This window comes from Cyprinodon tularosa, unplaced genomic scaffold, assembly GCF_016077235.1.
Source record: "Cyprinodon tularosa strain WSP-4 unplaced genomic scaffold, ASM1607723v1 ctg1275, whole genome shotgun sequence".
Classification (NCBI taxonomy): domain Eukaryota; kingdom Metazoa; phylum Chordata; class Actinopteri; order Cyprinodontiformes; family Cyprinodontidae; genus Cyprinodon; species Cyprinodon tularosa.
The window spans coordinates 1-22928 of NW_024038087.1; the positions used below are offsets into that span (position 1 = coordinate 1).

General features: G+C 39.8%; 1 protein-coding gene across 1 annotated transcript in view; it reads left to right on the forward strand.

Annotated features, from left to right (window-relative positions):
• The first annotated feature begins 7718 nt into the window (after window positions 1-7718).
• The window catches only part of LOC119777814 (heat shock 70 kDa protein 12A-like), an 87154-nt gene continuing 71944 nt past the window's right edge, over window positions 7719-22928 (forward strand). The window contains exons 1-2 of the mRNA XM_038276809.1: window positions 7719-7851; window positions 21364-21711. Coding sequence (XP_038132737.1) covers window positions 7767-7851; window positions 21364-21711 — 433 coding nt within the window. The 5' untranslated portion in view covers window positions 7719-7766. The remainder of the gene's footprint in view (window positions 7852-21363; window positions 21712-22928) is intronic.

A 22928-nucleotide genomic window follows, 5' to 3' on the forward strand; every position in this document is an offset into this window, starting at 1 on the left:
TTCTTTTAGCCTCTAACTTCTCATGATATTTGTTTATCTTATCTTTAACATTTTTGTTTATTGCAACATTAAAAGAACCCTATTTTCTTTGCAATTGACCAAATATTTCTCCTTGGGCAGTTGACAATTCCCTGGAACCTTGCCTTTTGTTCTACTACCATACTGTAGAACTGCAAAACCTTTCCCATTATCTACAGGTAATTTACCGGTTTCCAATATGCACACCATTCCTCTGGTGCCGACCTGGATAACTGGGGGGAGATCCCACTCTAGATTACCGACGTCTCAGTAAAATTAAATGCCTTCTGGTGGCACCTACAACCTTCCTCTCACCCTTAGAGAGAGCCTCACGTTCCTATGCGAGGTCTTTTGGTTCACAGGTGGAACAAAACCCTGAACTGCCTTTCTGCTCCCCAAAAAAGAAAACTATCTGTTATTTCATATTTATAATCTTTAGTATTATACAAATTTTAGTGCATTAAAATGATTAACCTATTAATAAGTTTCTTGCTAGATTATAATTTTAATGTAGAAGAAGAGGACTTTGTTTGAACAAATTTTCCAGTATTTGATTTCTAATTGTCTTTAAATCTGTAAACAACCTGTTGTTTTGTAATTTAGTTTTTGAAATTTAATTTAAACTGTGCCGACAAAAGATAATCTCACCGTCTCAAAAAAATGGTTCGTTTTGATCCTCCTGCTGACCTCCAGGGACCTCGATGTCAGAAGTCCTCACTCCCTTAACCTTCTAACGGGGTATTGAGGCTGGAAGACTGCTTCCTCCAGGTGGTACCTGACACTTCTGACAATCGCTGTCCTCGGAAAAAATCTGTCAAAGAGAAGTGCCTTGACAACGCCAAATTGTCGTGGGAAGTAGTATTCAACTGTTCATCCTAGTTAAATAAACGGAGATCGATGGATTTCACTCAGTCGGCACATTTATTAATATCTTTGCAAAGAGAGAACAGTCATCATGGCACAGCATTCTGCTCTGTTCTGATCTGGGCAGGGTTCGTACCCCCCTAGTTACAACAATCGAAAGCAGTCAGTCATAACAAATTACACACACTTTGCTTAACAGTAACATGTTATGAATAAACCTTGAGAAAGAATCTGGATTGTTATGGGAAGAAGCTATGTCTGGTCTACAAACAACATTCTGCAGGGAATGGTGTGGCCTTGAGAGAGAAACAGACTGAGTGAAAACTTTTATAGTGAGTAAATATGAATATTAATATATAATGAGAGAAAGATATAAATTTTCCCACAACACCCCTCCAGGCTAACGCCGTTTTCCGGGATTGATGATGTGAGCCATGTCTCTGTCAGGATGAGAGCGCAGCAGTCTCTAAACTCCCTCTTTGCTGAGAGCTCGAGTTGAAGATGGTCAGTTTTGTTGTCCAGTGAACGTACGTTGGAGAGCAGGATGGATGGAAGCGATGGTCTGTAGGGGTTAGCCTTTAGCTTGGCTGCTAAACCTCTGCGACAGCCGCATTTCCTCAGCCGACTGCACCGCTTCTGCTTGGCTCTCCTCCAGCGTGAGCTGCTTGACGAGTCCACGGCATCGCAGGCCTCCGGGGCTTGATCCCGGAGCACTCCGGAGTCACATAAACAATCGAGCGTAGTGGTGGTTACAAGTCCAAATAAACTGCATGACCGTAACTCCAGCAGGCGCTGGCGGTCAAGTGATGATCTGCTGGTTTGATAAGTAGTTTGCAGCGAGTTTGGCGGCATTCTTAATGAAAATCTCTGCAAGTTGGTCGGAGCTGTATGCCAGCCGCTGCCACCAGGGGCGCTGCCGGAAGTTCTAAAATCTTTACTACTTCTTACTACTCTTGTGCATGAAAACACTGGTTAACAAAATTTGGAAAAAGACTAAGATAATGAGAGAAAATATTTTCAGTGTTTAAATTTTTAGGGCAAAGATCACCAAATTGCCCCCAGATGATGCCTCCACCCCTTGACAAAATGGCTGAGCCTAGGTACGCTATGGAGCCTGAGAAGAACACCTGAGAGCTGAGAGTGGTTTGACTATATTATTTCTCGTCTTTTCTTTTATAATCTAATTCCCATGTAAGTGGAACCTGTTTAAGGATCGCATTGTAAATTCAAATTATTATTTTACTCATGTTTTTTCTTTCCTTGTGTCATTAACATATAATTGGGGATTGATGCATTTCGAGGAAAAGGACCCAGGAACTCTGTGATGAGAAGGACCTTACAGAGGAATAGAAAAGGTGATGAAGTTTGACTGTATTTATCTCATACTTAGCTGTGTTAACTAGTATTTAAATTACAAGATTCCTGAAATAATTGTGGAGCGATTTGAAGATGTAACACCGATTGCACAGTAGGATTGGACTGCCATTTTCTTTGAGTAAAGTTTTCTCCTGTTTTTGTTATCTTAGGAAGGTAAGATGATTGTAATGTATTTCATGTTTCTTTAAACAGGTAAGATGATTCAACAAAAGATAGACTATTTGTTTGTTGTTTTGGCCTGAGGTCCAATCTGAAGTCCTACAATTGTGTTACATGATTTATTTCATTATTAACAGAAAGGTTAATTTTCTGAGATTTAAATTTTACAGATTATTGGAGGATATTTGGAAATATTAATAATTGCAGATAAGAGAGAAGATACACCAAGAGACAATGGGACATTACTGCAACAATCAAAAGTTCTCTTATTTAATTTGAACATTAATTACAGAAAATGGACTCATGAAAAACAGGATGTGTTACATCTCTAGATTTAGTTTCAAGATACTGGTCAGTTTTTATTTCCTCTCAGGATCACATCTGATAGTGAGATTTAAGGACACTGGGACAAGGACTGCCCTCACTCTGGATCAGCATCAGCCATGGACACATGAACGATATGCGAGGCCCAGGGGGCCAGGACAACCAAGGAGCAGACTGACTGAACTCAAATATTAAGGGAGGTACATCAAAGAGTAATGAAAGGACAAGAGGACCAGCGAACTCTAGCTACACGTCGAAAGAATGCAACTCCAAGGAGCGACCAGCAGATGGATGACCGAGAGGACCAGATGTGATGAAAGCATCACAGGAGGGAATGGGATCCTTCTCCAATTGAATTAGATAAGTCAAACACTACGTACTACAATAGGATTGGAATAATATGAATATTATTTTCTATGATTAGTTGATATTTGCTGATAAGAACACTAATTGTGGTTTATCTGTCTTACTCATTTTGAGAGGATTGATTGTAAAGACCTGTGACCCCAGGCATAAGACTGCAAACCTTCGACTTCCGCCTGCAAAATACTAAAGGCGGGAACCACTGATCCTGTGTTCATGCCTTTAAAAGCCAAGGACAGAGCCCTGAAGTGAAAGAACTATATTTTTGATTTTTTTCAACAGGAAAGAAGACAACACAAGTATCGATTATTCTTGTATTCTGCAAATATAAACCTGATGATTGTAACATGCCATTGCTTTGCATTATAACCTGTATTACTGTTTTATTATTTCACATTGTGAACCATCCATAGCAGGCTGTTTAGAGGAGTACTGACTGACTGACTTCTGACTGACTTTTATTATTAATTATGATACTTAGTAATGGTTAGTTAATGGTTTCATTTAAAGGTCTTTATCTCCCAACTTCCATCCATATAAGGCTGTGTCAGTAACCTTAAAGGCACACTATAGAACATTTTTCAGTTAATTAATGTGTTCCATAACGTTTTGGATGATTAAATGAGTCATTTCAGGTTGAACAAAGGTATTCTCGGCCGCCCTGGTGGTCAGTGGGGGAAATACCGCACTTGCAATTGCAGGAGTACCGACCCGCACCCACAGGCTCAGAAGTCACACGAGAGTCGGTCTTGCTTTACGGCGAGAACTGCTACACGCCCCCAGTAAAAGCATGCTCGTTGCTAGCACAGTGGCGATCTTTGTGCAGTTATGCTACGTTCACACCGGACGCAGCAAAAGCAGCAAAATCGCGTCTGCTGCTTCATTTTTGCTGCTTGTACCACTTAGTTCTGACGCGTGGCTGAAGCAGCTTTGCTGCTATGGCTGCGCGGTGCAAAAGTGTGTCTAACGCGCGTTGGGCGGAGCTTCACTATCCTTTCTCTGCCTTGCAGCTATATTTGCTGTGATCAGTGGGAATAAAGTAGTTTTAATATGTTTTTAAGTGAGAAAATACACCTGAAAACGTAGTCAGTGCAGTCAGTTCATTTAGATTATTATCCTGCCTTACAATATTTTTTCTGTGGGAGCCGCTCAGACCCCCACATACCAGCGGTGCTCCGACAGTAGGGATCCCTTCATCAGCAGCCTGTGGGCGGGTCGCCTCCTCACGGTTCACCGCGGCAGCTGGTAGGTGTTTTTCATCTAAATAATCCAAACTGCAGGCAGCAGGATAATAAAAGCCAACATATTCTGCCGGCAGATTTCTGCATTTTAAGTTAATTTAGGCGTCAATAAACTGTTTAAGAGGAGTGATCATAGCGCTCTGATCATCAGCGCTGTGTCTCTCTCCCTGCCAGCTCCCAGATCAGCTTCTCTGATTGGTTGACGTGGTGCGTAGAGTAGCAAAAATTCAATTTTCCATCTCGAGCAGCAGTGCGTTTGCTGCGCCTTGACGCGCGTCAACCATTGACTTTGCATGTAAACTCGCTGCTTCTGTCTCACCAGCTACGTCCAGTGTGAATGCAGCATTAGTCATTCGTTGCGTTCACCTGTCTGCTAAGCTCAAAACAACCGCGCCTGGCTTGACGGAGAAACCAGGAGAACAGCTGTGCATATTTACGACAGTGCACTTTTACTTTCGCCCTCTGGGGGGAGCCTCGCTGGAAAATCAACACCGGTTGCATAGTGTACCTTTAAAATTTCGTTTTTTCACTTAAACTTCAAACACATGTAAGTGCACTTAGTCGCGTAGTATTCACATCACCATGTAACATCACAAAGTATTTCATCTGCAATGAACTACAGGGGGGAATGGAGTAGCAGTTTTATTGTCTTATATCAGAAATCAGAATCAGAATATATCCTACAACATGGCCCTATACTTACTTAGCAACCAAACTGAAAGGTCAGTTTTGAGTCTTAGTAACACCATGGTCTCCAAGGCTGCATGAGGGGGTTTGGCAAAAACAGAGAACGTCTGTGTAAACACCTCTTGAGGGTCGCAGTGACTTTGACGCAAATCACCACACGTGAATTCCAGTAAGATGTTGACACAATATTCCTGTGCATGTGCAGTTACGTAATGCGATGTGGAAACTATAAAAGGCCGCCCAGAATGGATTGAAGGTGGGGGAATTAACTGAGACGCGACGATGCAGTGCTGAATGTATGAAGTTTTTAAGACAGCTGTATGAATTCGGTTTTGTAAATAAATGTTCCCCCCATTCAAATGATAGAATGGTGTGAATCGTTGGCCTTCTTTCTGTCATAAGGGAATTCTACCAATGAGCTTCCATACTTTAACCTTGACATGTAATAACTTCTAATTTAGCATTACAGCAATCTTTTTTTCTTACAATTCCTATGTAGTACTTCATGGTAAGCAACTTCTGGAATATTGTATGGAAGAGGGTTTTGAATTTCATATTTATTTCATTTGATTATAAAAAATTTGATTATAACTCAGACAGGTTTTAGTGCTGAATATGTCACTAGTTTTAGAGCTAGCTGAAAGATCAAGCTGGTATCCATGATTGCTACAGCACTGATATTGCATCACAATAACTGTGAAGAAACTAAGGACTTTTTGCTCAATTTGGGAACATTTGGCTCTGGTCCAAGATGCCCACACCAAGAAGCATGTTCATTAAAATCCAGTTGTTATTGTCATCTACTTTAATGTGTATTTGTGTGCATCTTATTTCCTGCAATTTTGTGGCTGATGTGTCAATTTCCGATCAATTTGAGCCCAAAAAATTTAAATCTTGCCTCAATTCAAAAGTATTTTGTGGTTGTTATTTAACATTTACAGATATGTTTATTTTCAAACATTGAATTTCTGCTTGGTTTATATAGTCAGAAATTGTAACCAAAAGTGAATCAGGTCTAGCTTTTTGTTTTTGCCTAGTTTTAATCGAGAATTTTCAAATTACAGTGCAGCTCATATAATGACACTTTGATTCACAAAAGTATAACTTTTAACCTCCCTCCCCCTCCCTATCCCCCAGCATCCCTCCTGAACTATCATCTGATTCAGGCAGATGATCATTCCATATATGCAATGTCTAACAAACTGTGCAGCCAATGCTTACATGACATGTCATTGGATGGTTTCTGTGTTTTTGCCAGGAGTTTTGTAGATTACGGTAAGGCCTGCTAGCCATATTTTCCATGTTCCTTCATGAAAACAAAGGTCAATGTCATCATTTAATTAATGTACAAAAGGCTCCAAGGGCAAAGACATTTTAGTTATTGTGTAAAGCTGGTCTATCACTTTAACCAATAATTCCTGAAACGCAGGACATTCCCACACAACATGCAAAAAGGAGCCCATGGTTCCTGGGGAACAGAATGAACAATAGGGATCAGGAACCACCCAATATTATGTCTATAAACAATCAGGTCGAGGTCTGTGATGGACTGGCGACCTGTCCAGGATGGACCCCGCCTCTCGCCCATTGACAGCTGGAGATAGACACCAGCACCCCTCACGACCCCAATTGGGACAAGCGTGTCAGATAATGGATGGATGGAAACAGGTCGAGGTTTGAAGAGTATTTCTCACAGCTTGTCAAAAGTGTTGTGCAGATTTCCTCTGGAAAGGGATCATTAGTTGGGTGTGGATCTGTTGGAGATGTTTTTCTTGTTTGTGTTCTTTTAGTTTCTAGAGAACAAGCTGTAAAGTTAAACAGAAACTTGGCATAAGTAAAGGTGGATCATGTCAGCACATGAACAAGTTTCAGTTTATTCAGGTATTTAATGTCTTCATCACTTTATCACGATATTTCCTCCTAGGTAAACTTTGTGTGTCACTGTCTTGGAGTAATATTATTCATTGTATACCATGTAATCATTTAATTGTTTAGTAAAGGATGACAAAAATAAATACACATAGATAAAGAGAAAAAGAAATTGTAATATATTTCTGTGTTAATTTAAGCATATACCACAACAGTTTCATATGCTCCATATTTTGCTCCACCTAATCAGCTGTCAGTGTATCATTATCTTCTTCTAAAACTGATGAAGTAGAAGCTCAATGTTTGTAATTCATAATGTTGAAAAACATGTGGTGAAGGTAGGAAGAAACACTTTTTTTCAGAATAGGAGCAAACCTGCAACATAACCAAAGTCAAGTGCCTCTAAATGACGCCTGCAATGAGGTTTATTTACAGCACCTATGTGCTGTAAATAAACTGAATGGTGTCGGGCATGAAGGACAGAAAGAGGATTAAATAAAAAAATACACACTGGGACACAAGAGCAACAACAGCAGTTAATTCTGCAAAACACTTTTTAACTTAGACTTTATATGACAAAGAATTAAGATTTTAAACTGATCACAAGTCCTTTCCTTTAGTATTCAGGTTCACATCTACAGAAACATTTTGATATCCAAAGGTATTACCCTGCAACACATATGTATACTGTAGTGAGCTCCACATCAATACCTGTCAGCGTATAACTAGCAGGAAGCAGGGAAACTAAACTGCCAGCATGAAAGTTGCTCAGCTGGTTTATCTACATTCCAACAGCTGCTTCCTTGCTGGAAACAGTCACAACCAAAAAGATCGACTGCCTCTTTGAGGTTATTTGAAAAAGTTATGTTCCTAAGAACAAGAGAAAAAGGTAGCGGTTGGATCTTGAAGAAAACTGAGATGCTTGTTATCTTTTTAATTTTTGTACAAGGTAAGAAATTCTTCTTTTCTTAAAGTTGCCAGGATGATTTTTAACCTTTTCTATTTAACAACCTCTATCAGACTGGTCGTTTAGTTGATGTCTGTGATGATTCCCTGATTTACAACAATAATATTAACTGATCACTTTGCACATATTTTTCTATGACATTTTACAAATCTTTAGAATCATCAAGCTTGACAACTAAAGTGACTAATAATCAAATATGGATTCATTAAATGAATTAATTTTAAAGGACACTATTGCATCAGGATGATTTAAAAATTATTCAAATTAATGATTTTTTAAAATAAATTCATTAACTAATTGAGTAAGATGTATTTTTAAAATAATTTAATAATGCATTCCTTCAATAAGTGTGCTTTCTATATGATGGTCTACCACAGGGTTTTTAGCATTAGATAATCAACATAGAAGATTCCATTCTAGAAAATAATAATCATTGTATTAATGAGAGATAAATTACTGATAAAATACCCAGTGTTTTAGAAGAGTCTCTTGTAATAATAATAATCTCAGCATTACAGGTATTTTGACCTAGTAAAGATGATAAGTTGGTTTAGGGACAGACAAGAAATTAACAATACTCAGAACAGTGAGCCTAATCAATTACATCTAATAGTAAAGTAGTACTTACACGAATATGCTATAAGGTTTCAATCTCAGTGTTCCAGATATTGCCATGTAACAACAAATAACACAGGTATAAGGAGTATAAATTAAGTCTAATGGTGAGGCAAACCCAGTAGGTTTCATATCCCATCTAGGTTTCAAGGGTTTGCCATGCTTACCTGCACTACCTCAGCCTGGAATAAACTATTGCTGCTGTTTTATTACTTTTATTGCTTTTATTGTAATGTCTATACTTTATATTTATCTTATCACTGTTACCTGTCATGTCCCGCACTTTATGTCAGTGTAAATGTCAGTCTTGTATATTTCTTGTATATTTGTATATTCTAGAGAGTAAAAATAATTTCATTTCCCTTGTATGTCTTGTACATATGAAGAAAGTGACAATAAAAGCTGACTTGACTTGACTTCATAAAGGGTCATGCTCAAAATAATCAGCTGTAATGCTATGTTCATACTGCAAGCACACACCAAAGCATCAAAAAAGACTCTGCTGCTTCATCTCTGATGCTCGTCCACATTAAGGTCAGCCTTCCAGTAAAGTGAGTCCAGATGCTTCTGCTGCTCCTGTGTTTGATGCCAGAGAGCAGCTTTGCTATATTAGCTGTGATCAGCGGGTAGAAAGTAGTTAGAATCTATGTTGAAGTGAGAAAGTCCTCCTGAAAACATGGTCTGTGCAGTCAGTTCATCCAGATTACCATCCTGCCTTCAAAGATTATTTCTCTGTGGGAGCCGCTCAGACCCCCACATACCGGCGCTGCGCTGTCACTGGGAATCCCCAGCAGCAGCTGCCTCAGGCCCGCTCGCCTCTCCAGGGTTTTCCCCTCCTGTTGGTGGCGGCTGGAAGTAGATGTTAGCGTTTTTCAGGTCTGTGCTACAAACTGCAGGCAGCAGGATAATAAAAGCCAACATATTCTGCCGGCAGGTTTCTACATTTGAAGTTAATTTAGGCGTTAATAAACTGTTTCAGAGGAGTGATCATAGCGCTCTGCATCAGCAGTGCTGCGTCTGACTCCCTGCCAGCTCCCAGATCAGCTTCTCTCATTAGATGATGAGGTGCGTCCAGCAGCTAAAGTTACATTTTTCCAACTCCAGCAGCTGCATCTGAAGCGCCTCAGATGCTCAGCAGCTCATGAGGTCCTGCTTCAGCTGCTGTAGATGCATTGCAGGACCTTTTGATGATGCCTTGATACATGTCAACCATAGACTCTGCATGTAAACCAGCTGCTTCTGCTGCTAATTTGCATGCAGTGTCTATGTGATTGTAGCATAATGCTGCGTTCACACCAGGCGTTATGAGCATAAAAAAATTAAACATAGAAGTTTGGATGCTGGGTCCAACACTGGTCAGTTCATATCAATTCTATTCAGTGTATTTCTATAGCTCCAGTTCACATCATGTCATCTCAGGTCACTTTCCAGTTCACCAGATCATCCAGTCAGATTGATTCAAAGTTTTCTATCTAAGGAAAACCAGCTGATTGCATCGACTCATTGACTCTTCAGCAATCCCTCACACTAAGCATGCTTGTAACGACAGTGGAGAGGAAAAACTCCCTTTGAACAGGAAGAAACCTCCAGCAGAACCAGGATCAGTGTGAGCGGCCATCTGCTGAGGCCCACTGGGGTTCAAGGAGACAGAAGCAGACATAGAAAAAGAAGCATAGATACAAAAGGAAACTGTTAACCAGCTCAGCACTCTGGGAACAGCCTATTGGTTCAGAAATATCTTTCTGTGTCATAGCCTCTTGCCTGAGGGTGTCAATGATGGCCTTCTGGACAGCAGCCAGGTCTGCAGTCTGACCCAAAATTTGGGTTTTGAGTGATGAACCAGGCTGGGAGTTTTAAATCCACCAGTGAAAAATGAACAATGAGCGCTCAGGAGAGCATTAGAATTTGGGGACGCTGGAAAAAATGGATTATTTCAGCTGCACAGGATGTCAGGTTCTGAGGCGGGCTAGCTAGAACAAAGAGGGATTAGAAAACTCACAATATGGCTGCTACCATAGTGCCGGCAATAAGGTAGCATGAAGGTAATGATGCTAGTCAGTTCAACTGTAGTAGCCTAACTATTCAAAAAAAACTGAAAAGACAAATAAAGCAGATAGCAACACATAGCATGGATGATTCAGTCAGCCTCAGTGAGCATTAACTTCAGTTCTCTCACTGTAAAACCATCAGCAGTTGAATCAGAAACACCTTCAGATTAAAAACAAACAGCACAATTAAAATATCTATTCTACCAATTTCTCACCCAAGCAGAGTTTGTTTGTTCATGGAATGGAGGGTGTGGAGCTTTGGCTCCATCTCAGTTCAGTTGGTTCAGTTCCCTGGAAACACATCCGCTCAACCAACAGGTAGCTCTCAAAGAGGTTTAACCTATTCTAAGGCAAACAAATGAATACGCAGGAAGGGTAGCTTTTAGCAGCAGCTCAGATGGCAGCAGCACAGCTCCAAACTGCAGCCTGACCCAGCAGTTTTACAGTTAAAGACACTGGCAGATCCAATGGGCATGGATCAGCAGGTTATCTAGCTCCTCACAGAACAGCAATTTGGGCCAGATGTTCCATATGTCTTCCAGAACCAGAGATTGTCTCATCCAATTCAGCGGGCAAGTTCAAAAAACACTGCCTTCAATCAGGTTGAAATGCAGGAAAACAAGACAGTACATTCAGCTCCTCAGGTCCATGGGCAGGGTGCAAACTGATTGAACTAATGAATACAAACGTTTCTCCGGAGGGGATTTGGAGACTATGTCGTAGCTTCAATGAAAACCTGGAGTGTGTCTCCTATTTAGAAGTCCAATAGCTGCAGGACAGAGACAGTTTGAATAGAGTTGGTTGCTTAAGTAAACTCTGTCACTGGGATGTGACATCAGGGAGAGTCACTCCTGCTTACATCATTGACATTTGATCCACAAAAAAGGAAGCCAATGAAGAGAAGCCAGGATAGGAGAGATATGATCTCTCTTTTTCATTTTCATCAGAACTCTGGCTGCAGCATTTTGGATCAGCTGAAGGCTTTTAACTACAGTTGTGGACTTCCTGATAGTAAAGAATTACAATAGTCCAGCCTTGAAGTAACAAATGCATGGACTAGTTTCTCAGCATCACCCCTGGACAGGAGATTGCTCTTTTTTGCAATATTCCTCAGATGAAAGAAGGAAATTCTAGAAACCTCTTTGATCTGGGATTTAAATGACAGGTCCTGATCAAAAATAACACCAAGATTTTTTACTTTATTATCTGAAATCAGTTTAATCCCATCCAAATGAAGTGACTGACTAATCAGTTTCTTTTTCAGAGACTCTGGTCCAAAGACTATAACTTCTGTTTTGTCTGCATTCAGAAGCAGAAAGTTAAGAGTCATCCAGGTTTTTCTGTCTTCAGACATGCCTGTAATCTATGTAATGGGTTAGCTTCATCTGGATTTATAGACAGATATAGCTGGGTATCATCAGCATAACAGTGGAAATTAATCCCATGCTGTCTAATAACTCTACCGATTGGGAGCATGTATAAAGTAAAGAGAATTGGTCCTAGCACTGATCCCTGTGGTACTCCACAGGTAACCTTTGATCATGTGGAAGATTTATCATTAACATGAACAAACTGAAATCTTTCATATATACATTTAAATCCGCCTAGTGTTAATCCTTTATTTTCCTATTGAGTAGAGATCACAGATTATTGGACCGCGGTCCCGATCAGCCCCACCTGCTGGCTAATCCGGACCCAAACCTGATTTAAAACATTTACAAATTACCGCATGTTGTCTAAGGACAGTGTTTTAACTTGAGCTGTCAGTCTGGGTTGCTGCTGCTGCTACTTTTAGACACAGCAGGCAAACCTGTGGCAAGCCGGGCGATGGGAAAGAAGGAGAAGACCATGAGAAAAAGAGAGCAGAGAAAGTGTGGACTGCTGGAAGAACTGCGGTGAACTGGTGAAAGAAAAGTGAAATGGCGTGCTCAAAGATGACCCTGCACATTTAGAGGATGTTTGGCTCAACCTGCTGCTGTGAAGCAGGATTCTCCACCATGAACAGAATCAACAATAAATCTGGATCCAGGCTCAAAATGAGCTCCTTGATATGTGCTTGAGAATGGCTTAGTCTCCGGTTAAACCCAGGTTTAAAGCCTTGCAGGGCAGCCTAAAGCCCACTGCCAACATTAAGACAGAAAAAAGAAAGAAAATAACAAACCATCAGTTCAGGGGTTTGAGAAAATATGGGAATCAGGAAATTATCTATAAACCAAACTGAACGATGGTTGTTCTCTACTTCAAAAAAGCTTCAGATTTTAAAATGGAAGAATTTTCTTTTTTCATGTAGTTTTTATTTAAAGATTCAATGTATAACATGGATGCATAAACACCTCATTTTATTTCAGTGTTAAATTCTGTTTAAAGTAACAGATCATAATTAAAAATTTCCCAGGACCTTTACTGGTTGATGATTTTCTTTATTTGGACCCCGATATTTTTTATTTAGTTAACCCTGCTATAGAGTGTTCAAACCTTTCCAAAAAATATCTTGTAACTAAATTTGACAAACAGCACTGAGATCTAACAGAAGATATAAGTCCATTATCTGAGGCTGAGAATGTCATTAGAAACTTTCAAAAAGGATTTTTCAGTGCTATAATAAGCTCTAATATCTGTCTGTAACTCTTCAAAAAGATCTTTGCGGTGTTAGTGGTCACACAACTTCTTTTGAAACTTTTTTAATAATCTATATTAGAAAGAAAAATTATAAATAGGTCTATAATTGACCAAGAAGGTTTCTTAACCTCTCCAAACCAAACGGATCCCCAGCGGCCCATTTTAAAGCATTTAAAACTAATAACTCAGAATGCCAATATAGATATGTTAGACATAATTGGAAAGCTTAGATTCTCAACAATTCAACCACCAAATTCACTTTACAAGTTCATAAGTTCGCAAAATGTAAACATGACAAAGCAGCCACAGCTACATTCCTTTGAAGGCGTCCAAAAGCCATTTTATAAATCCTTTCTTTAATTGTTTATACTCCATTCGTCCATTAGGGTCCACAGAAAAATATTCATAATAAAAATATTCCATGACGAAAAAATTGCCACATAACATCCGGTTTTTGATATCAGAAAAGTTAGCTGGTCATAGCTAATGCTTAAGATCTTAGTAATATTTACCTAGTAATATTTATTTCCTCATTTGTTTACCAATGATGTTTCCTATGCATTTACATCATTTTCTTACCTACAAGAAAAAAGTGTCTGCATCTTTGTATGATTCAATTTGACTCAGGGAGTAGAGCAATATTACGCCTCATAAAGTCCTGCTGTTATTGGTTAATACTGTGTCGGCTATTTGGGTTTTTAACCAATAAAATAAGGTTTCAAACAAGGGTAGACATGGCTGGGTTGCATAAAGCAGAGCCGCGGTACTGGCTTGCATAAGAGTGAAACAGCTGACTCTGAATCGATGCATGCAGATCGAAGCTGAATAATAACAAGGGTCCTATTTTTCTTAAGTTTGGACACTGATTTTTTTTTTTTTTATATTACAATGCCCAAGCCCAAAAAACAAACAAACAAACAAAAATACAGCTCAGACAAGGCACTGGGGCTTTGTAGGGTTTGCACTGCATAGGCAGAAACCTTCTGGACCTAAAATGGCCAGTGAGGCCCAGAAAACACACAGAAAAATAAAAAAAATAAAAAATTTAACTGGATCCAAAAAGTGTACAGGTCTTTATATATATATATATATATATATATATATATATATATATATATATATATATATATATATATATATATATATATATATATATATATATATATATATATATATATATATATATATATATATATATAAAATCTCTCTTCAATCACAGCAGAAAAAAAACAACACCCAGAAAAGAAAAAACACCCACATTTAAACGACCCATTATTCTGAAGTATCAGCCTGTACCATCTCTAAGGGATCAAAACTTAAACATTTCCATTTTCAGTTTAGGAAGAAGTGAACTACAATAAACCTCTAGAGAGAAAAAAAATGAATAAAATATAAACATTTACAATTAACTTAAGCAAACTGAAGCTAAGCAATACTCTGAATCCAAACAAAACCCAAAACATCTCCCATCACTCTCAGTCACTGTGGATTTCCCTTATGAGGCTGATTGGAAACACCAGGTCCTTGTGAGCACTGTTCATGGGCACGCTTCCATGGCAACACCTGACCAGGTAACCTTAGAGACAAAGAGTGTGGTGAGAACCAAAAGAAATAAGTTACATCAATAACAACAAAGACTTTTAACTCCCCCCAATAAGGCTTGGGATCTGCATTGCATTGTGGGACGTGGCGGCCATATTGACGGCTACGCAAACGTAAACATAGCTCTGATACAACGTTGTTGTTGAACGAAGAGGCATTGAAGTAGAGAGAAAAAAGATGTTAAAATTCCGAAAAGGATCTGGAATTTACCGGGACGCGTTAAATAGAGAAGCCAGGGACCGGTATGTTGACAAAATCAGCATTATTAATAATTTGGATCCATATGAAGTTCCAAACAATGAGTGGAGCACCGATGAGTGAGCGCCTATACTTCAAAACAGTTCCCAAGCTACAAGTCCTTGGAGTCTCATATGCAGTTCATGAATGGATGGGTTCAGGAGCTGCAGATCATAAAGCCAGCAAACAGTGGGAACACAGTAATCCGTACGAAGGTAAGCTGTGATCAGACGGGCTCTGGAACCTGCTAGTTTAGCAACTGCTAACCGCTAATGCTAACAACCACTCACGCATGTAATGTACTTTTAACTAGCTGCTATGTGTTTCAAAGGTGTAGTTAGTAACGTTAACTGCCAACCCTCCGGGTTTCTCACGTATTTCAGCCTTTTCCCGCTGCCGTTTTTATTATTTATATTTTTATAAAAGATCCAAACCTTTGAAGGAAAAAAACTAAGTAGGCTATAAAATAAAACCGTGAATCTTTAACAGAATGAAAATGCAGGGAACACACTCTCATTGACATCGGGATACTGTGGAAAGTTATGTTCGTCTTACAGCCGCGATCCAAGCTAGCTGACGACTCTGTGGTTGCGCCTCCAGGCAGGAGAGCGGTGGAAAGTTAACCCATTTTCTATGTTGTTCCCATGGCGATCATGTGTTGCGCTGTTACAGCCCACAATACAGCAACGGTTTACCATGGTTGAAATCAAGTTAAGGTGAAATTAATCAAATTAAAACACTGCTGAGAGGGAGTACAGTATGCGTAGTCATAGGCAGTAGTCTGAGGAGCGGTAAAGGAGGTCATCAAGATGGCGGCGAGAACAAATGTCTCATCATCGGGATTTGCTCCGTGATCAGAGGAAATGTTACTTGGCGCAGAACAGTTGTGAAAATTGAAAGTTCAGTTTAATATAATACAACTCAGTGAATAGTTCCGTCTGAGATTAATGAAAATAGTTGTTTTAATGGTTATTGAGTCAGATATGTGGCGGTAATGTTTGATTTATCTAAAGGTTTTTATCTGTTACTGATTAAATGGGTTTGGCTGGAATTAAAGGACAGATTCTAATATATCTGCAGGGTGGGAACTATAAATCTGATCGTTTTATTTTTTTATTGCTGTTTTGCACAATATGCTTAACTAAGTATTTTTTGTTGTTGAATATTAGAGATTTTGCAGATATATTTTGTAGATACATTGTTTAGATTTACTTATATATTTCTACCCCTTTTATAGAATAGAATAGAAAATCCCTTTATTGTCCCACAATGGGCAGATTTACAGCAGCAGAAAGATTATTGAAAATAGTCACACAAATGAGGACCTTAGAAAAATGTATAAGAATAACATAATAGGGAAGAGTTAAAATATAAACATTAAAATACTGTAAAGTGTTTTAACAATATAAAACTGGAGAATAAATAACCAATATGCAGCTATGGACATTTTTACAGTAATGGATATTTGAAAATAGCAGCAACATCAGAGATGTGCAAAATGACAGCAGCAGGTTATTTAACTGACTAAGGTTTCTATCATTATATTTGATTTGATTAGTTCCTGCTCCCGGTGGTTGGAACCTTTATTCCACTCTGGATTCTTGTGAGTGTAGTCTTTGTTCGCTTTAACTTTTTTTTTTTTAATAAATAAATAAACAAACAGTTTTGAAAACCTCGGTTTTCATTCTTTTCCTGCTTTGTGTGTCAACTTACACGGTTGCTAAGCAACAGAGCATATGCCGGTAAAACCCGCCGAAGGGAGGACCTGTTCGAATTTACAGACAAAACTCTTCTGGCCTCCTCATTTTCAAGGACTTCGAAGGATCCAGTCTAGGTAGACTGCGTCCTTGGAGGATGCAGCCCAGGTTTTTGAACAGAGCCACTGATTAAGAACAGGGCTGCCCGCACTGACGCGGCTCAGGGATTACGTCACACGGAGCGTTGTGCGCAGTGAAATCAGGACATTTCCTCACTTTCTAAAAAAAACCCGGGACGCCCGGGACCGGACGTGAAATACGGATATGTCCCGGGAAATACGGACGTTTGGTCACCCTAGATTTGTTATTGTAGGGTTATAAATGTTACATATTGTAATATACACTGATTCTGAAAAAAAAGTAGAAAATACTTGCTTCATAAATGTTTTGTAGCCATCAAAAGTCTTCAGGGTCAAATGGTTGAGTAAAAGCATTTGGGACAATTTGGCAAATTTGGAGAGATTTGGAAATGCTGGTGTCACCAATTGTCCAAAGTCCCACAGCTCTGGAACTGTTGTAGCCAGAAGTCTGAAATTTTCTGGGTTTGTGGTTGACATGATGAACACTGCAATACAATGAGACATGCCTATTGTCAAACAGGTCTCTATTACTGCTGTTAAAAATACCTATTATTTTTGAAAAAAAAAAAAAAACTTTGAGTAATGTTTGAACTGATGCAGCTTAGGCTTTGATTTACTCACACTATTTTAATTTAGATTTTCAGAAACTAGAACATTTTACCTTTCAAATGATGTATGTAATTTGGGCTTACAGTTCCTCAGTTATTTGGTTTTCCATTTCGATATGCAAAATAGGTGAGGATTACTTCAAAATGAGGTTTAAGTAAAGGTTTAATTACAGCAACCTTAAAGCTGCAGTCTGTAACATTGAGAAGAGAGCAGACTTCGACTGAAAATTTGAAGAAAAACAGGTTTCACGTCACTCCCCCACCCTCTCTGCTTCACTCATGCCCCACCTCCAAGCTCCACCCCTCTCACAGCATCTGCGCGGCTACCGCATGCGACCAGAAGCGTCCAAGCAGCGTACGCGGCATGGAGTGTGAACCGGTAAGAGCGATAACACTCACCTCCAAGCAGCTAGATATAAGATGCTGGTTATACCGAAGTTTGCCGTGTAAGCAGTTGTCGGTAGGGGCAGTAAGGGCAGTTTCTCTTTCACTGGTGGCTGTCGCTCCGCCATGACTTCCACGCGCGTCCTCCTGACTGCAGCAGCCGGGCGGCAGCGGCAGGTTCAGCGGTGAGAGGGAGGGGGCGGGATTCAGCGTGTGTGAGCTGTGATTGACACTCCATCAGCGCTCCTCTGGCTGTGATTGGTTGTTTTGACTCGTCCCGAATTATTCTTTTCAGATTGAAATACAGGCAGTAGGCGGGACCAATTGAAGCAGTTTTTTTCACAGGTTACATATCACATGTACTGCTGTCTGGGCATAGGGACAGTTTTAGCCAATATGACAAAAAAGTGATTTTTAAAAACTTACAGACTTCAGCTTTAAAGGCCTTTGGTACATATCCCTGTAACAGAGATAGATTAATCACATCTAAAATGGAGGAGGAGATCAAAGGGAATACCTCCTTAAATAACCTGGTTGGAACTGGATCTAACATCCAAGATGAAGGCTTAGATGAAGACAATAGTTTTGCCAACCAAGAAAGTTTAACTGGATCAAAGCAGTCTAAACTCGGTTCAGATTCCATGACTACCTCAGATGCTGCCCCACCTTCCAGTGACAAACCAATCATAGTTAGAGGAGTGCTAATGAACTTATTGTTAATAGAATCAATCTTATTTGTAAAAAATCCTATAAAATAATTACTGCTAAGAGCAGGTGTGATGGATATGTCAGGGTTTGGTCGAGGTTTTGAGGAGTCAAATGCAGACGCAGAGAGGCAGAGGTGAGTTCTTGAAGATTTAATTGAATGTTTACAAGCAACTGGGGCTCTCGAGGCCTGCTGAGAGGCTGGGTGTCAGGAGGACGGGTGAGAGGCCAGAGAGGGTTCTACCTGAGTTGAGATGGAAATAGGTTCAGATGGTGGAACTAGGACAATGGGTGGAGCTGGCTAAGTGGCTAGGACACTGGGGGAAGGTAACTGAGGAAAAGGAAGGACTGGTTAACATATGGGTTCTGGCTCAGTGACTGACCCACCAATCAGCTCTAGACCACTAATAGGCTCTAGTTCATTGACTGGCATGCTAGGGGGTTCTGGCTAGGGGACTGGCCCGCTAATGGGCTCTGGCTCGGTATCTGGCCAGCTAATGGGCTCTGGATCTACTGGCTGGCAGGGAGCTGATGGAGGTAGCAGTAAAGGGAAAAGGTTCTCCTTTTCCCCATAAAATAAGTCCCACTAATGAGATTCCCAAAATGAGGGGCTCTGACTGAAGGGGGTGTGATACTTGGACCTGACTTGAGTTTTCTTCTTTGTGAGGCTAGCTAATTGATCATGGCAGTGAAGACTGAGAACACTGGGAAAACTGACCTGGTTGGGAAGTGCCATAAGGCTAGCAGTAGGCTGAGCCATAGGAGTGGCAGCTTCAGGCTGACCCTCCAGAGGGGAAGTGGAGGCCTCAGGCTGACCAACCGAAGAGGAGGTGGCCTTCTTCCCCTGGTGGAGGTGCTTACACCTGGAAGAAGCAACAGCTGGTGTTGATGGAGGCAATAGCAGAGTCGGAAGGTGATGGAGTGATGGTTTGGGTGGTGTAGATCTACTGAAGGGTGGGGCAAAGGCAGCTTGACGGTTACACTCAAACTCTTTGAATAGTTCTGATGAAACTGGGGTAAAAAGGAGTGTGGAGTTAGAGAGGAAAATCTGCTTTAGTTGGCCAGCCGCACTTAGCCTCTTCCAACGCGGGCTGAGAGTGGCTATCGAGTCCAGAGTATTCCCTAGATTGAGAAAGAAGTGCCTCAGGCCATCTGGGCTGGGCTCTGCTGGGTCCATAATGGCTGGTTCCTTCTGTCAGGGTTTGGTTGAGGTTTTAACAACTCAAATGCATCGAGGCAGAGGTTAGTTCTTGAATATTTTATTGAATGTTTACAAGCACCTCAGGCAGGAATCCAAAAATCCAACATAAAAATGTAAAACAAACCAGAACCATGGAGACATCAGGGAAAAACAAGTACGAGGAAAGAGAAGGGAATGACAGATAAAGAAGAGGAACTAGCACTGAAGAACTGCACAGGGAGAGTTTATATGGGAGACTGAACAATGACAGTACTAATGAGATGATTAGGAGCAGGTGTGAAGAGAGGATTCTAGAAGGATTCTAAAAGGAGACCAACACAAAAGGGCAACAAAGGGCCACAAAAAAACATAAGAACTCAAATATATCCAGAAAACACAAAATAGTACTTAAACCAATAAAACTAGAAAACATGGAGCAAAGTAAAACTGAATACACTAAAGAAAACTTAACAGAACCATGACAGTGACAGGACATGTCAACATGGCTCTAGGATTATCTTATTCTCCTCTAATAATAAGGAAAAATATGCTACTCTTGTTTTACAAAGGTTCATTTAATATAGTAGTAAACTGTTTTTCCAGACTAGTAAGAGGTAGAGTGCCACTGTCTCTCCAGTTTCATAATATTATGTTTCAAAGTACACCGCTCTGTATTAAACCAGGGAGCTAAACTTCTTTTTTTAAACTATTTGTTTTCAAACGTGCTATGTTGTCTAAAACAGTACACAGAGAACTATCCAAACTATAGAGAACTACCCATCAACTAAATCGTCAGTATATGAAGAGGATTACATCAAATAAATGGTTGCCCTCTGCAAAGGGAAGAAGAACTCAGTTAAAGTAATTATTAAAGTTACTTAAAAGGGTCAGACGGTACAACGTTGTGGGGAAATATTGTTATTTATTCACAATAAATGCCACATTTCACCACAAAGTCAAATGTCTGAAGATGAGAATGGGTTATATACATCTAGAAAAATGCCAGTCAAGTCTAAGATAGTCTAAGATAGAAATACTTTAATTTCTTCACATCCAATGCCATATTTCACAAGGTCCAAAGTATGAAGATAAGAATGTGTGGGACTTCCGTAAAACTTCAAAAAATATCCACTGGACTTGGTTTCCAAGATTTGAAGACGTTTCGCCACCTCTCCAGGAATGTGTGGGACTGTTCACATTTTGAACAACGCCAGTGGTGTCTAAGATAGCATTAAATGCTGCACTTAAGCTACCAATGTCAGCATAGATGTTAAAATCCCCGATTATGATGACCCTGTAAATATTCAAAACCAAATCAAATAGGAACTCTGAAAACTCATCTAAACAATTCAGAGTAAGGACCTGGTGGGTAATACAAAGTTACAAAAAGAAGAGGTTTTGTGGCTTTGCAAACAAAAACTAAGGGTTAAATGTTCAAAAGAGTTGAAATTATTAACTGCCTTTGGAGCTATCACTAAGTCAGACTTAAAGGTTGTTGCTACTCTTGCCCCTCGCCTACTGGGTGTGTGTTAATTTTTAAATAACTAGTGGGAGGTGGCTCATTTATGCTCACATAATCCTCTTGCTGATGACTGATGCTCCAATTGATTTATGGTAATTGCCATATTTTGAAACATGTCCTATTTTTCTTCCTTTAAGCCTCCTCATATTCTTTGGCCTTTGGAGAATATGTTTTTGAGGGGGCAGACTCAGTTGTCCTGCCATGCCAGTACTCAGGTTTGTTACCTGAGGTAAACCCCACAGTGATCTGGAGACGCCATGATCTTAAACCACCAACTATCCACCTGCGGAGAGAGGAAGACGATCTTCGTGGACAGAATCAACGTTTCAGTGGGCGAACATCAATGAAACCTGATGCTTTAGACTCTGGTGTCTTCAGCCTCAGTCTGAAAAAACCTCACCTCTCTGACAGCGGGATCTACACCTGCAGCATCAGTGATGGCAGAGAAGAAAGAAGTATCACAGATGTTCAACTGGAGGTGAAAGGTCAGTAACTTATGGTACTGATTGAAAGTTCCATAATGCATGGGTGCTCCTAATAATTTACAAACACACAACAAAACATGGGAAAATATATCCAAAACAGTTATCCTACTTGGACACAGTCTTGTTCTTTTCAAGACACTTTATATGTAAGGTTCTTCAAAAAAATCTGCAGTTTGTTCTCAGACTGTTTTTAGTTGTTGATAGACTTATATATTACACTATTTGTCTGCTAGATAAATTAATCCCTATTTTTTTATGTTTGCTGGCCATTGAGATGGCATAGTACAACTATGTTTTGTTTTATTTCTGGAGCTCTGCAAGCAGTAATATACTGGTTGGTTTCAGAAATTTGATTACCTTATCTAGGCCAGCTGACAGCTTTGCCAGGGTCAAGGAAAGCCTTTTTGAGCTTGGAAGAGAATGTTTTAGTTTTGCCAATCATCTTAACTGATAAAAGCAAGACCTGACAATTGCTCTAATTTGCTTTCCCAATCTAAAATCACTGTCCACCTTAAAACCCAAGTTTGTGATGGTTGATTTAAAACATGTGTTTGGGGGTCTTAGGTCCATGATAGTGGACTCATTTCCAGACACTATAACCTCAGATTTCTTAATGTAAAATTAAAAAAGTTCAGGGCCAGCTAGGTTTAAAGGGATCCAAACTGTTCAATAAAGACTTTACTGAAAGACTATCTCCCAGCTTTAGGGGCAAATAGATTTGACAGTCATCAGCATAGAACTGGAAATCAATCCCATCTCAGAATGGAACTGCATGGCAACAAATACAGGGAAAAGAGCAGGGGCCCTAAAATTGAGCCTTGTGGGACCCCTTAGGATAGAGAAGCGCTAGATTATTCGACGTTGCCATTTTAATACAGAAAGATCAGTTGGTCAGATATGATCTGAACTTTTTAAGAGTGGTGTGCAGGATCCCTACCGATTGATTTAGAATATGATTTAGATTCAGAATATGATGATCAACAGTGTCAAAATCAGCCGTTAGATCAAGCAGAACTAAAATCTGCTTAAACTGTGATTCACTACCCGAGTCATAGGTTAAAAGAATATCATTAAAAACTCTTAGCAATTCTGATTCAGTACTACGACAAGCCTTAAACCCAAACTGTAATATTTCAAGCAGGTAATTTTCCTCAAGATAAGGTTTAACCTGAGAGAAAACAATCTTTTCCAATACTTTTTAAATAAATAGAGGTGTA